Source organism: Coregonus lavaretus, assembly GCF_964263955.1.
Source record: "Coregonus lavaretus genome assembly, chromosome: 25".
Taxonomy (NCBI): Eukaryota; Metazoa; Chordata; class Actinopteri; order Salmoniformes; family Salmonidae; genus Coregonus; species Coregonus lavaretus.
The window spans coordinates 7,562,503-7,579,815 of NC_140012.1; the positions used below are offsets into that span (position 1 = coordinate 7,562,503).

The 17,313-nt window shown below is 43.3% G+C and overlaps 1 protein-coding gene across 1 annotated transcript in view; it reads left to right on the forward strand.

The window, feature by feature from the left end:
* LOC311101140 (retinoic acid receptor alpha-A-like) overlaps positions 1-17,313 on the forward strand; it is a 228,165-nt gene that overhangs the window by 99,719 nt on the left and 111,133 nt on the right. The window contains exon 3 of the mRNA XM_084142209.1: positions 14,192-14,786. Within this exon, the coding sequence (XP_083998335.1) occupies positions 14,633-14,786 (154 nt within the window). The 5' untranslated portion in view covers positions 14,192-14,632. The remainder of the gene's footprint in view (positions 1-14,191; positions 14,787-17,313) is intronic.

Consider the following 17,313-nt stretch of genomic DNA (forward strand, 5'->3'; position numbering starts at 1 on the left):
TGTTCCATCATCTCTTTCCAGGTCAGGCTAGTGGTGGTGAAGGAAAGGACACGAGGTCAGTCAACTTTTGAAGACCTAGCCAGAGAGGCATTGATAGGGGTAGTAGGGGATCGAACTGAGTACAGAGAAGTTTGTCAGAATGGAACTGACTGACTGTGGGGGAAGAATAACAAAGACGACATCTCCAGACCACAAGAGCACGACTCACACACCAGGAGGAAACCTCAGTGTTTCTCTCTCTACATTTAGCCTTTAGCTCTGTCTCTATTATCTCTCCTTTCTACTTCCCCCATTTTTTCTTCCTGCTTCCTCTCACCTCTCTGTTCTGTTCATATTTCATACGAAGCCATCCTTTCCATGCGACCAGCTGTGTAAACAGCAGGGCCAGCCGTACATGTTTCCTCAGAGAGAAAGGCAGAAATGATGCTGGAAAAACCTGTACACAAGGAGCCCCGCCATGGCACAGGCGCAAACTGATGATCTATGGCCCCTTTGTCTCTCAACGAGTGGATATACAGTGGGGGAAAAAAGTATTTAGTCAGCCACCAATTGTGCAAGTTCTCCCACTTAAAAAGATGAGAGAGGCCTGTAATTTTAATCATAGGTACACGTCAACTATGACAGACAAAATGAGAAAAAGAAATCCAGAAAATCACATTGTAGGATTTTTTATTAATTTATTTGCAAATTATGGTGGAAAATAAGTATTTGGTCACCTACAAACAAGCAAGATTTCTGGCTCTCACAGACCTGTAACTTCTTCTTTAAGAGGCTCCTCTGTCCTCCACTCGTTACCTGTATTAATGGCACCTGATTGAACTTGTTATCAGTATAAAAGACACCTGTCCACAACCTCAAACAGTCACACTCCAAACTCCACTATGGCCAAGACCAAAGAGCTGTCAAAGGACACCAGAAACAAAATTGTAGACCCGCACCAGGCTGGGAAGACTGAATCTGCAATAGGTAAGCAGCTTGGTTTGAAGAAATCAACTGTGGGAGCAATTATTAGGAAATGGAAGACACTGATAATCTCCCTCGATCTGGGGCTCCACGCAAGATCTCACCCCGTGGGGTCAAAATGATCACAAGAACGGTGAGCAAAAATCCCAGAACCACACGGGGGGACCTAGTGAATGACCTGCAGAGAGCTGGGACCAAAGTAACAAAGCCTACCATCAGTAACACACTACGCTGCCAGGGACTCAAATCCTGCAGTGCCAGATGTGTCCCCCTGCGTAAGCCAGTACATGTCCAGGCCCGTCTGAAGTTTGCTAGAGTGCATTTGGATGATCCAGAAGAGGATTGGGAGAATGTCCTATGGTCAGATGAAACCAAAATATAACTTTTTGGTAAAAGCTCAACTCGTCGTGTTTGGAGGACAAAGAATGCTGAGTTGCATCCAAAGAACACCATACCTACTGTGAAGCATGGGGGTGGAAACATCATGCTTTGGGGCTGTTTTTCTGCAAAGGGACCAGGACGACTGATCCGTGTAAAGGAAAGAATGAATGGGGCCATGTATCGTGAGATTTTGAGTGAAAACCTCCTTCCATCAGCAAGGGCATTGAAGATGAAACGTGCTGGGTCTTTCAGCATGACAATGATCCCAAACACACCGCCCGGGCAACGAAGGAGTGGCTCCGTAAGAAGCATCTCAAGGTCCTGGAGTGGCCTAGCCAGTCTCCAGATCTCAACCCCATAGAAAATCTTTGGAGGGAGTTGAAAGTCCATGTTGCCCAGCGACAGCCCCAAAACATCACTGCTCTAGAGGAGATCTGCATGGAGGAATGGGCCAAAATACCAGCAACAGTGTGTGAAAACCTTGTGAAGACTTACAGAAAATGTTTGACCTGTGTCATTGCCAACAAAGGATATATAACAAAGTATTGAGAAACTTTTGTTATTGACCAAATACTTATTTTCCACCATAATTTGCAAATAAATTCATTAAAAATCCTACAATGTGATTTTCTGGATTTTCTTTTCTCATTTTGTCTGTCATAGTTGACGTGTACCTATGATGAACATTACAGGCCTCTCTCATCTTTTTAAGTGGGAGAACTTGCACAATTGGTGGCTGACTAAATACTTTTTTTCCCCACTGTAGAGCTGCTTGGGTGTGTGTGTGGGTATCAATGTGTGCGTTTTTGTGCATGTTTTTTACTGGACGTGGGTATGTTTCCAAATTTCTCATGCAGTGTGCTTCTTTCTAAACACCACACTTTAATGATGTACCTAATTTGCGTGTAATATTGTGAGCATTTTACACAGGAAATGGCCCTTTATCAGTTTAGCTGCTGTAGCCAGAACTTCAGTTACCCTATTAACGTTAATTAGAAAGATGGAAAGGTTGTGCCCCATCAATCATTGTTGTTTCATTTATCAAAGAAAGCTGTATATAGAGCACAACTGCCCCATATTTGATTTCATAAGCCTATTTGGCTGCCTCTATCTACTCTGGTCTGTTCTCTTCACTCAGACCATTGGAGTCTGACGTTGCTCTGATGTCAATCATGTGATTCTTAATATAGCTTGGTGATTCTTAGTATGGTGGTGTGATTCTAAGAATGGCTGTAGGTCAGTGATGCTGACTGGTGGGTGGCAAGATGCTTAGTCTGATGGCTCACTAAGGGTGTGTGTAAGTGCGTTTGGTCGTAGATCTGTCAGTGCAGGGGTGTGCGGGCGGGCGGGCGGGCGGACGTGCGTGCGTGTAGTACGGCAGGGCTAGGAGAGGAGGACCACCACCCCAGGCACACACACGGACGGACACACAGATCATCCCTGGGCCTATTTTTGCAGGTGCATGCTTGCTGGCATTTTAGATAATTAAAGTGTGACCTTTTTAATGGGATGCAGAAATGTCACAGTCCCCCTCTGCCTTATCTGCAAGCAAGTGGAGTCACCTCCCGTGACCTGCAATCAGGTCAAACCACCAGGCTTCAAACACCACCCTGGATACGTTCACTTAGCATCTTATAGCCTCCATTCACTACTGGGTTGCATGCACGGACGGACGCGCGTACCCACAGTCACAGAGGGCCCATTCAGCCCTAGCCCTCCCCCTGTTCCTGTGTCTTTCCTTCCTCCTTAGCCAAGCTCTTTCAGCTACTATACAGTACAGTGAAGTTATGTTGTTATGTGACCCCATAATGTACGATAATGTTCTGTAACACTGTCCTGGGGGATGCTGCCATGACATGCCAAATGTGCACTGTAATTGGGGACATGACTTTCCACGCATAATGTACTGGCTGTTGCACACACACTGTGTCTGTGAGCATGTGCGCACACACACACACACACACACACACACGTTACGTATATGCCTTCTCCTGTATCCACCCACACATCCTCATAAAAGTTTCAATGCGTCGTGCTGCTGCCAGAGCTGCGCTGGACAATTTGTGCCAACTGCCAAGCCATATTCACTGTACTGTATCTTTATATAGAGCTGATATTTGCCCCCACCAGCCACTGTGCCTGAGCTGACTGTCATCGTAGAGGACAGAGAAAGACAGTCATCATGACTCTATTTTCTTTAGACCATACGCCATATGGATATGTAGGATTTTGCCATTGCTTAGCCCTATTCCATTTATTTTTATCCAAAAAAACTCACTAGTCCTTGTCGATGACAAGCATACCCATAACATGATGCAGCCACCACCATGCTTGGAAATATGAGACTCGTTTCAGGAAGCTAGGCGTATGTCGCATGTCACTACTTCACAGGAGAGGCATTTGAACAGAAATGCCTTCTGGAACATGTGAACTTTCATGTGGCTTAATAACAAACTTGTATTCCATCCATAAATATGAATAAAATTGTTAAATTACGAGCCTAGTTGGTTTAGCCTTAGGCTTAGGGACCTTACAGTTAATTGTATGTGTGGGGTACAGAGATGAAGTAGTCATTTATAAAATCATGTTAAACACTATTATTCCACACAGAGTGAGTCCATGCAACTTATTATGTGACTTAATATGGAGTTGGTCCCCCTTTTGCTGCTATAACAGCCTCCACTCCTCTGGAAAGGCTTTCCACTAGATGGTTGAACATTGCTGCGGGGACTTGATTCCATTAAGCCACAAGAGCTTTAGTGCGGTCGGGCACTGATGTTGGGCGATTAGGCCTGGCTCGCAGTCGGCGTTCCAATTCATCCCAAAGGTGTTCGATGGAGTTGAGGTCAGGGCTCTGTGCAGGCCAGTCAAGTTCTTCCACACAGATCTCGACAAACCATTGCTGTATGGACCTCGCTTTGTGCATGGGGGCATTGTCATGCTGAAACAGGAAAGGGCCTTCCCCAAACTGTTGCCACAAAGTTGTAAGCACAGAATCATCTAGAATGTCATTGAATGCTGTAGTGTTAAGATTTCCCTTCACTGGAACTGAGGGGCCTAGCCCGAACCATGAAAAACAGCCCCAGACCATTATTCCTCCTCAACCAGACTACAGTTGGCACTATGCATTGGGGCAGGTAGCGTTCTCCTGGCATCCACCAAACCCAGATTAATTCGTTGGACTGCCAGATGGTGAAGCTTGATCCATCACTCCAGAGAACGCGTTTCCACTGCTCCAGAGTACAATGACGGCAAGCTTTACACCACTCCAGCTGACGCTTGGCATTGCGTATGGTGATCTTAGGCTTGTGTGCGCCTGCTCGGCCATGGAAACCCAGTTCATGAAGCTCTCGACGAACAGTTATTGTGCTGACTTTGCGTCCAGAGGCAGTTTGGAATTTGGTTGTGAGTGTTGCAACCGAGGACAGACGATTTTTACACACTACGCGCTTCAGCACTCAACGGTCCCGTTCTGTGTGCTTGTGTGGCCTACCTCTTCGTGGCTGAGCCGTTGTTGCTCCTAGACGTTTCCACTTCACAATAACAGCACTTCCAGTTGACCGGGGCAGCTCGTGTTTGTTTGTTTCTGACGTTGACCTTTTTGACTCGTCTGTGTGTGTGTATGCATTCATGCGTGTGAGAGGGCGAGGGAGAGCGAGAACGTGTGTGTGCACGTGCGTCTCTGCGTATGCTTTTGCCGTTCCCTGCAGACATGCTACGAGTGCAGCCCGCCCTTAAACCCCTCCACCCATTGGAGCTTTTCGATTATTAATTCATCATCGGCTGTCAGATCCTATTAAAGTCACTGGCTCCTGCTACTACATAACATAACCTCCGACCTGCACTCTCTCTATACATACACACACACACACACACACACACACACACACACACACACTCCCCTGCTCAGCTATGTCAGTGGAGCACAGTCACAAGAAGTGACCCACAATGTTTGTTTGGTGGGGCTCTCATCCTCTCTCCAAACAGTTAGTGATCCGATGCAGTACCTTAGGATTCAGCTTCTATACTGAACAAAAATATAAACGCAACATGAAACAATTTCAACGATTTTAGTGAGTTACAGTTCATATAAGGAAATGAGTTCATTAGGCCCTAATCTATGGATTTCATATGACTGGGCAGGGGCGCAGCCACCCACTGGGGAGCCAGGCCCAGCCAATCTGAATGAGTTTTTCCCCCACAAAAGGGCTTTATTACAGACAGAAATACTCCTCAGTTTCATCAGCTGTCTGGGTTGCTGGTCTCAGACGATCCCGCAGGTGAAGAAGCTGGATGTGGAGTTCCTGAGCTCGCATGGTTACACGTGGTCTGGGGTTGTGAGGCCGGTTGGACGTACTGCAAAAATCTCTAAAACGATGTTGGAGGCAGCTTCTGGTAGAGAAATCAACATTCAATTATCTGGCAACAGCTCTGGTAGACATTCCTGCAGTCAGCATGCCATATGCATGCTCCCTCAAAACTTGAGACATCTGTGGCTTTGTGTTGTGACAAAACTGTCCCCAGCACAAGCTGCACCTGTGTAATGATAATGCTGTTTAATGTTGCATTTATATTTTTGTTCAGTATAAATGCACTTGAGATGCACAGAAAAAATTGTATACATAGCTCTAAAGAATTAGATATAGGCTAGCGAGCGAGTGAGCTCGCGACCTGAACGTGTGAATGTTTTGATTCTACGGTTAGTTGTCAGTTTGATCACTCTGCAGCTTGAAAGCACAAGGACGTTCAGTACTGTACAGTATAATAGTACAGTAGGGCTCCATCCTTCATAGCACTTACCTTCTATGTCTTCCCTATCATATAACAACTAGAACAGATCATGTGGGACTGGGAGGAGAATGGGCCTGCAGGGATTGGGTTATAGATGGTTAACTGAGAGAGAAGAGAGGGGTTTGGGGAAGGTGTGTGTAGGCCTACAGTGGCTTGCGAAAGTATTCACCCCCCATGGCATTTCTCCTATTTTGTTGCCTGACATCCTGGAATTAAAATATATTTTTTGGGGGGGGTTGTATAATTTGATTTACCCAACATGCCTAACACTTTGAAGATACAAAATATGTTTTATTATGAAACAAACAAGAAATAAGACAAAAAACAGAAAACTTGAGGGTGTATAACTATTCACCCTCCCAAAGTCAATACTTTGTAGAGCCACCTTTTGCAGCAATTACAGCTGCAAGTCTCTTGGGGTATGTCTCTATAAGCTTGGCACATCTAGTCAGTGGGGGCTGTGTTCTCGGGGTGATGAGAGGTGTTGGGTTTGCGCCAGACATAGCGTTTTCCTTGATGGCCAAAAAGCTCAATTTTTGTCTCATCTGACCAGAGTACCTTCTTCCATATGTTTGGGGAGTCTCCCACATGCCTTTTGGCGAACACCAAACGTGTTTGCTTATTTATTTCTTTAAGCAATGGCTTTTTTCTGGCCACTCTTCCGTAAAGCCCAGCTCTGTGGAGTGTACGGCTAAAAGTGGTCCTATGGACAGATACTCCAATCTCCCCTGTGGTGCTTTTCAGCTCCTTCAGGGTTATATTTGGTTACTTTGTTGCCTCTCTGATTAATGCCCTCCTTGCCTGGTCCGTGAGTTTTGGTGGGCGGCCTCTCTTGGCAGGTTTGTTGTGGTGGCATATTCTTTCAATTTTTTTATAATGGATTTAATGGTGCTCCGTGGGATGTTCAAAGTTTTGGATATTTTCTATAACCCAACCCTGATCTGTACTTCTCCACAACGTTGTCCCTGACCTGTTTGGAGAGCTCCTTGGTCTTCATGGTGCCGCTTGCTTGGTGGTGCCCCTTGCTTAGTGGTGTTGCAGACTCTGGGGCCTTTCAGAACAAGTGTATATATACTGAGATCATGTGACACTTAGATTGCACACAGGTGGACTTTATTTAACTAATTATGTGACTTCTGAATGTGATTGGTTGCAGCAGATCTTATTTAGGGGCTTCATAGCAAAGGGGGTGAATACATATGCACGCACCACTTTTCCGTTATTAATTTTTTAGATTTTTTTAGATTTTTTTCATTTCACTTCACCAATTTGGACTATTTTGTGTATGTCCATTACATGAAATACAAATAAAAATCAATTTAAATTAATGTTGTAATGCAACAAAATAGGAAAAACGCCAAGGGGATGAATACTTTAGCAAGGCACTGTAAGCTAGATGTGAGAAATCCGTTCTCTGTACATGGAGACTGTTTTAAAGGTCAAGTAGCTTATGTTTCTTAATGGCCGGCTTAGGTTACCGTGGTCCTCTGTAGCTCAGTTTGTAGAACATGGCCCTTACAACGCCAGTGTAGTGGGTTTGATTCCCGGGACCACCTGTATGTAAAAACTGTATGCCCACATGACTGTAAGTCGCTTTGGATAAAAGTGTCTGCTAAATTTGTATTAAATGATATTATGTATATGCCAGATGGCTTGGTGATAGAATACATGGCAATTGATCAATTTTCCTCTGGCCTCGGTGAGCACGTTGTTGATACACAACCGATAGCCTAAGTTACCGTATCTAAATATGCAAAATATGCAGTGCAGTATGGATTTCCAGTCCGCATCCGTATTTCCGTACAAAGGGTCTGTTGTAAGGTCACGTAACTTATGTTTCAAAATGGCCAGCTTAGGTGACATACGTGCCAGATGGCAATACATAGCAATTTACCCATTTTCAGCCTGCAACCTTTCCTCAGTAAGCACCTTGTTGTAACATAACCTAAAGACTATAGCTACCACATCTAAATATGCAAAATATTCAGTCCTGTGTGGTTTTTCAGTCAATGTATTGTAGGTGATGTTACTGCATTTCGTGATTGTGTTTTGTGTAAGCCTACACACTATCATAGTTATATGATTTGCTTTGACATGTGAAACAGACCAATACGCAACTGAACCTCGGCTATTATGAAGCCTATGTCCTCTTAATATGGCTCAAAACTACAGTTTTACAGGTGGGTAGTACTAGGGAGGTTTTAAAAGTGAAATAAAACAAAAACAATGACCCTTGGGCTTTTAAAGATGTTTGTTAAAGCTCTTTAGCGAATGCAAATACACCCATTGTACAGTGACCTCCTTTTTTACTGGAAAGAAAACGTGTGTGCGTGTGCGTGTGCGTATTTTTTATGTGTCCATGTGTTTGTGTATCAGTGTGTCCTGTGTGTGTCTACCCACTTGTTTTTGTGGTATCCTTGTGTACCCGGCTGCTCAGCTATATTACAGGGTGATTGGATAAGGCCGCTAAGCCCATAAAGCCATGCTCTCAGCCTGATGAAGACACGGAGACACACCAGGGCGCCATATACAGTGCCTTGCAAAAGTATTCATCCCCCTTGGCGTTTTTCCTATTTTGTTGCATTACAACCTGTAATTTAAACTGATTTTTATTTGGATTTCATGTAATGGACATACACAAAATAGTCCAAATTGGTGAAGTGAAATGAAAAGAATAACTTGTTTCTAAAAATTCAAAAAAATAAATAACAGAAAAGTGGTGCGTTCATATTTATTCACCCCCTTTGCTATGAAGCCCCTAAATAAGATCTGCTGCAACCAATCACCTTCAGAAGTCCATTATAAAAAAAAGTCCATGAGTTTTGCCCACCAAAACTCATGGACCAGGCAAGGAGGGCATTAATCAGAGAGGCAACAAAGTGACCAAAGATAACCCTGAAGGAGCTGAAAAGCACCACAGGGGAGATTGGAGTATCTGTCCAAAGGACCACTTTAAGCCGTACACTCCACAGAGCTGGGCTTTACGGAAGAGTGGCCAGAAAAAAGCCATTGCTTAAAGAAAAAAAGAAGCAAACACGTTTGGTGTTCGCTAAAAGGCATGTGGGAGACTCCCCAAACATATGGAAGAAGGTACTCTGGTCAGATGAGACTCAAATTGGCTTTTTGGCCATCAAGGAAAACGCTATGTCTGGCGCAAACCCAACACCTCTCATCACCCCGAGAACACAACCCCCACTGTGAAGCATGGTGGTGCCAGCATCATGCTGTGGGGATGTTTTTCATCGGCAGGGACTGGGAAACTGGTCAGAATTGAGGGAATGATGGATGGCGCTAAATACAGGGAAATTCTTGAGGGAAACCTGTTTGTCTTCCAGAGATTTGAGACTGGGACGGAGGTTCACCTTCCAGCAGGACAATGACCCTAAGCATACTGCTATAGCAACATTCGAGGTGTTTGAGGGGAAACATTTAAATGTCTTGGAATGGCCTAGTCAAAGCCCAGACCTCAATCCAATTGAGAATATGTGGTATGATTTAATGATTACTGTACACCAGCGGAACCCATCCAACTTGAAGGAGCTGGAGCAGTTTTGCCTTGAAAAATTGGCAAAAATCCCAGTGGCTAGATGTGCCAAGCTTATAGAGACATACCCCAAGAGACTTGCAGCTGTAATTGCTGCAAAAGGTGGCTCTACAAAGTATTTACTTTCGGGGGGGGGGTGCGAATAGTTATGTACGCTCAAGTTCTCTGTTTTCTTTTTGTCATTTTCTTGTTTGTTTCACAATAAACAATATTTTGCATCTTCAAAGTGTTAGGCATATTGTGTAAATCAAATGATTTACATTTACATCATTTAGCAGACGCTCTTATCCAGATACAACCCCCCCCCCAAAAAAAATATATATTTTAATTCCAGGTTGGAAGGCAACAAAATAGGAAAAATGCCAAGGGGGGGTGAATACTTTCACAAAACACTGTAGACCATGTCTGCGAGACCGACTTCCAGCCATTGCGCTAACACTAGTTCTCATTGGCTCGCGAAACTACCTCAAACTTCCTTCATACTGGACACAGAGACATACAAATGTTATCCAAGAGTTCATCTGACTCTGGGGAAGTAGATAAAGGGCATCAATGCCAAAATCTCGTACACACACACACACACACACACACACTGACACACACACACACTCTCAATGACTATGACAATCTTTTGCCTCATCACATACAGTGGGGAAAAAAAGTATTTAGTCAGCCACCAATTGTGCAAGTTCTCCCACTTAAAAAGATGAGAGAGGCCTGTAATTTTCATCATAGGTACACGTCAACTATGACAGACAAATTGAGAAAAGAAATCCAGAAAATCACATTGTAGGATTTTTAATGATTTTATTTGCAAATTATGGTGGAAAATAAGTATTTGGTCACCTACAAACAAGCAAGATTTCTGGCTCTCACAGACCTGTAACTTCTTCTTTAAGAGGCTCCTCTGTCCTCCACTCGTTACCTGTATTAATGGCACCTGTTTGAACTCGTTATCAGTATAAAAGACACCTGTCCACAACCTCAAACAGTCACACTCCAAACTCCACTATGGCCAAGACCAAAGAGCTGTCAAAGGACACCAGAAACAAAATTGTAGACCTGCACCAGGCTGGGAAGACTGAATCTGCAATAGGTAAGCATCTTGGTTTGAAGAAATCAACTGTGGGAGGAATTATTAGGAAATGGAAGACATACAAGACCACTGATAATCTCCCTCGATCTGGGGCTCCACGCAAGATCTCATCCCGTGGGGTCAAAATGATCACAAGAACGGTGAGCAGAACCACATGGGGGGACCTAGTGAATGACCTGCAGAGAGCTGGGACCAAAGTAACAAAGCCTACCATCAGTAACACACTACGCCGCCAGGGACTCAAATCCTGCAGTGCCAGACGTGTCCCCCTGCTTAAGCCAGTACATGTCCAGGCCCGTCTGAAGTTTGTTAGAGTGCATTTGGATGATCCAGAAGAGGATTGGGAGAATGTCATATGGTCAGATGAAACCAAAATATAACTTTTTGGTAAAAACTCAACTCGTCGTGTTTGGAGGACAAAGAATGCTGAGTTGCATCCAAAGAACACCATACCTACTGTGAAGCATGGGGGTGGAAACATCATGCTTTGGGGCTGTTTTTCTGCAAAGGGACCAGGACGACTGATCCGTGTAAAGGAAAGAATGAATGGGGCCATGTATCGTGAGATTTTGAGTGAAAACCTCCTTCCATCAGCAAGGGCATTGAAGATGAAACGTGGCTGGGTCTTTCAGCATGACAATGATCCCAAACACACCGCCCGGGCAACGAAGGAGTGGCTTCGTAAGAAGCATTTCAAGGTCCTGGAGTGGCCTAGCCAGTCTCCAGATCTCAACCCCATAGAAAATCTTTGGAGGGAGTTGAAAGTCTGTGTTGCCCAGCGACAGCCCCAAAACATCACTGCTCTAGAGGAGATCTGCATGGAGGAATGGGCCAAAATACCAGCAACAGTGTGTAAAAACCTTGTGAAGACTTACAGAAAACGTTTGACCTGTGTCATTGCCAACAAAGGGTATATAACAAAGTATTGAGAAACTTTTGTTATTGACCAAATACTTATTTTCCACCATCATTTGCAAATAAATTCATTAAAAATCCTACAATGTGATCTTCTGGAATTTTTTTTCTCATTTTGTCTGTCATAGTTGACGTGTACCTATGATGAAAATTACAGGCCTCTCATCTTTTTAAGTGGGAGAACTTGCACAATTGGTGGCTGACTAAATACTTTTTTTCCCCACTGTATGCTGCTGCTACTGTTTATTATCTATCCTGTTGCCGAGTCACTTAATCAGTACCTATATGTAGGGCTGGGCAATATATCAAATTAATTCAAATTCATGTTTTTGCGCGATATTCCAAATGCCTGTATCGCATGAATGACGTTTTTATGAGCGTTTATGTCTTCTTGTTCTCATGTTGTCTTTTTTTGGTCTTGTCTCCTTCGTTCCGTCTGTGCTGTGTGCACCTTCCCATTTACACCAGAGATCTGTATATAATGACGAGATGCTCATGTCTCTGCCCTAACAATGGGAGTCGTTGTCCCAAAGGTGGGAAGCAGGCGTCCAAAATAAGCGTATAGATGCGCATCTTTGCATCTTCCTCTCTGTTTACACACACACCAAGTCACTCCCCTTGCCACTCACAGCAACAAAGATGAGAGATCACTTCATCTCTGACAAGCGGTTTCAACTCGCTATTTGCATTTGAGGTTTGGTCCAATAGAATCGGTCTAATGGACACCAAAACACATTGAGACATTATTTTACTGTAATAGAGGAGAAGTTAACCTTTCTAACGATACCCTTTTATGTCTCAACTCTTCAAATTGCGTCCAGAGCAGACAATACTAAAACGGGAGTATCAATAAACATTGATTCTGGAAAATTCATTCTTAGTTTGTCGTGCACGCTATTGCGGTACCATGTACCACTATCAGCATTTTAGCCAAAGACCATTATACTAGCCGTCTAGTCTGTGTTTTATAAATGTGCAATAAGCATAAAACACAATTATATAAGGAATTGGCAACTCGTTCTCAGTCTGAAAAGTAAGGTAGGCCACTTGATTTCAACATCTGAACAAAGTGGACAGGCTAGCATGCTGTTAAAACAGTTGGAGACGGACAGAAAGGTGTGTTCATAACAATTCAACTGTTCTGCCTTGTTAGGTAGCAAATAGATCCAAGTTGGCTAAACTTGAAATATATAAAGATTAGCTGGCTACTCACTAGCACGTGGGCTTGTGCTTGATTTGTTTTGAGACCTGTGTTAATGTTCTATAATGCCTGCTACAAGAAGTTAGTCATTATTAGTGAATGTGCATTATGCATGGTTCTGGTTAAATTAGTAACAAAAATGTAATTTTAATAGACAGACTTGAACGACAGATCAGTTATTATTGCAAAAAAGTATGTTAAACTATTTTGATAAAATAATTAAATTATTAGTGGATCTTTATGGTTGTGGAAGGCTTATATTTAGCCTAGGTACAATTTCACAAGTCCTGAATTCATTAGATTATTGCTGATTGTTTGAAATTCAGTGTATTTTACCTTTAATTGTACAACAAAGCTTATTTAGAGAAAACAGTAAAAATGAATTGTGAATTGGCGCTACGTTTTTTTAAAAATCGAGATACGATTTTTAGGCCATATCGCCCAGCCCTACCTATATGTACGCTACCGTTCAAAAGTTTGGGGTCACTTAGAAATGTCCTGGTTTTCGAAATAAAATCATTTTTTTGTAGCATCAAATTGATCAGAAATACAGTGTAGACATTGTTAATGTTGTAAATGGCTATTGCAGCTGGAAACGTCTGATTTTTAATGGAATATCTACATAGGCGTACAGAGGCCCATTATCAGCAACCATCAGTCCTGTGTTCCAATGAAACTGAAACTGAAGATCTCGTACAACGCTGTGGACTACTCCCTTCACAGAACAGCGCAAACTGGCTCTAACCAGAATAGAAAGAGGAATGGGAGGCCCTAGTGCACAACTGAGCAAGAGGACAAATACATTAGTGTCTAGTTTGAGAAACAGGCGCCTCACAGGTCCTCAACTGGCAGCTTCATTAAATAGTACCCGCAAAACACCAGTCTCAACGTCAACAGTGAAGAGGCGACTCCGGGATGCTGACCTTCGAGGCGACTCCGGGATGCTGACCTTCTAGGCATAGTTGCAAAGAAAAAGCCATATCTCAGACTGCCCATCTTAATCTTTTCTTTTTATTGGCCAGTCTGAGATATGGCTTTTTCTTTGCAACTCTGCCTAGAAGGTCAGCATCCCGGAGTCGCCTCTTCACTGTTGATGTTGAGACTGGTGTTTCCCAAGCTTTTAAACAGAGGGAAAATATATTATCTCGCTGTGTGTGTTGCAGTTGACCTTTTAACCATCGCTTCTATTGCAGGTGTATATATGTGAGGGCTGCAATGTAATGTTTTTTTTAATGTGTTTGTGGTATGTATGATATTGTCCCAAAGGCGATTTAACATTTTTTATTATCTTTCTCTCTAGGTGAAGATTGAAGGACACTCAAAAAGAGTTGAGACACTGAACAGTTAGAGCTATACCAGAGAGGACGATTTTATAGTCACCATGTCTCTACATATTCCCCATCTCTGGAACAGACTCCACAGTGGAAGACACATTATACCATCCCTGTGAAGCTTCAAAACCACCTTCATAACCACTATCACCAGTATCCTGTACCTCTCCTCTCCATCAGTCAAAGGAGGTAACAAACAGGCAGCAATTTTTGGGAATACCAGAACTCCAGTTTCTTAATTCAAAGGGCATTTCTCCACAGTCACAACGCCACTGGAATACCACGCACATCCATCGCCCATATGGGGGCTAAAACCACTCCGTAAACCACACTGACGCCATTCTGAGCCCTGTATTGCCACATTATAGTGTTTTGGGTGTCGTCATCGGGTGGCGGTGGATTGAGCCAAAATGGCTGGGAAGAGCAACCCGGTCCCGGGCCCCCACCTCAACGGCTTCCCCATGCCCCACTACTCCTACTTCTTCCCCCACATGCTGGGGGGGATCTCTCCCCCCGCCATGCCAGGCCTGCCCCCGAGTGGCTACAGCACGCCCTCGCCAGCCAGTAAGTACCCCTACTGTACGTCCTTAACCTTCTCTCTGCTGTTTCAATTGACTGTGTGGTGTAGTGTTAGTGCTTGCACTTGTGTTTTGGCTGTGCTGTTGACTGGTTAGCCTCAGAATATTAGCCTGTTTTTTTCTGGTATAGCCAACTCCTTTGTCATTGCCATGCCAAACATGGCAGGAACAGGCTGGCACTCAAGGTATCAGAGTATTGGCCTGTTGCAGTATTTTGAGTCTAAGCATGTTGGCCTAAACAGTCTACCACTAGAGTTATGGTAGAGACTGTTTGAAAGGTCTTGTATAAGGCTCAGTTTTCGGTTGTGTGGGCATCTTGGATACACCACAGTCCGGCTTTGTCTATCTTGGAATAACACTGAGCTCTGAGTGGTTCTACAACCTTTTCCTCAGAAAAGGTTGTCTTCATTAGTAGAGAAAATGTATCTGTTGCTGTGCCATGCTGTCTGATCATCCGTAGAGGCTGATGGCAGGAATGGAATGATACAATTTCAATGTTACCAGTGTCCTGCAGTTGTGGCATTGGCATATTTGCCTCAAACTATTTAGCTTAGCTATTTATTGGTTATTGAAGGTCGGATGTTGGAGAGACAGGAAATCAACAGAGATGCTGAGATTTTATTGTGAGTGAGCTTTCATCTTGTTCTGTTTTGACCATTCCCACATGAAAGACTGTGTTGGTAACCTGAGCATAGCGCGACACTGCCTACAGCACTCACCGTCCTCAATACTCAGGCCCTCTCTAACACACACACACACACACACACTGAATACTGCTTAGATTACACAGGACAAGAGGACAGGGTACTAAAGCCAACCTTATCTAGCCTATGTAAAATGACTACAGATTGTAATGGGAGACATAGTCAGCCAGGTTGTTCGGGGTCAGTGTATTGACTTTCCATCTGGTCGTATTAGCATGGTGTTCAGTGGGATTAGCAAGAGGAGGAACTGTGATTAGCGGTCGGTCGTGTCCACTTCCGCATTGAGCCCTGAAAGACTGGGACATGCTTTTCATCCTATTCCTAATTTGAGTTGTATCTGTATCAATTTGAATAAGTCCCATTTGGATGGTAGTGGTACATTGCATACTTTGTCTGTGTGTGGACACTGCATCGCTGTCTCTTGTGGCCTTTTTGTGTGTGGGTCATGTGTCTGTCTGGACTCTCTCCCAGTGTTTGACGAGAGGGGTGGCGGGGTTCCTTCACTTAAGCAGCACAAACATTTCCTGTCAGTAAACACTGAAGAGCCAGGGACAATGACCACCGCTTCCTACTCACTCACACGCACACGTACACTCTCTCATTGACATAATAGTTTCTGGGTCATTTCATGTCATTTCATCAAGCCATGACACCCATCATCTCAGATTGTTCTGAAATCGTTTCTGTAGTTAGAAACAGTTAACATTAGCATTCCTGCAACATTATTTTGTTGAAATATAGTTTGATCTCTGAGAAATTAAGCCTAATGGCAGGAACAGCACCATCTAGTGGTCAGAACCTGGTAATATCAGGATGTAGGATGGGACATAAACCTAAAAACTTCAATTACTAATTTCTTTGAACGGGGGGATCACCAAATTCACTGAGAATGCATAACATAGGATGAAGAAACAATACTCAGAGCCGCAACTCCATACTACTTGTCTAACAGATAACTAATATTGTGTAGAGTATGTGTACATATTAAGCCCACAAAAATCTAAGTTTAGACATATACTGCCCTAACTTTAAGAAAAGTGTATATAAAATGAGAGATTAATCTCTCATGTGATGTTTTATGACTTTGCTTACAACATGTTTTAAAGACATAAAAATATTTGATTAAAATATGTGAAAAATCCGGACCGGTCTTAATGCATACCGAGGAACTGTGATTAGCGGCACTGAGTGGCGCAGTGGTCTAAGGCACTGTATCGCAGTGCTAACTGTGCCACTAGAGATCCTGGTTCGAATCCAGGCTCTGTCGCAGCCGGCCGCGACCGGGAGACTCATGGGCGGCGCACAATTGGCCCAGCGTCGTCCAGGGTAGGGGAGGGAATGGCCGGCAGGGATGTAGCTCAGTTGATAGAGCGTGGCGTTTGCAACGCCAGGGTTGTGGGTTCGATTCCCACGGGGGCCAGTATAAAAAATATATATATATATATGTATTCACTAACTGTAAGTCGCTCTGGATAAGAGCGTCTGCTAAATGACTAAAGTTTAAATGTAAGACCATAAGTGTTCCAAATAAGCCCACCTTTTAAATAATTAATTAATAATTAATTTCCAAATATACAAACTGACATTTCTTATGTACAGTGCACTCAAAGTATTCAGACCTCTTTACTTTTTCCACATTTTGTTACGTTACTATGGAGGACTAAAAGTGCCACAATTAAATAAATAAATACACCATTAAATAATTACTTAAATGTGTCATTAATTAATTCAAATTAGAATTAAATACATAAATGTGTAATTAAATGTATCATTAATTAATTCAAATACCGATTCATTTTATGTAAAATA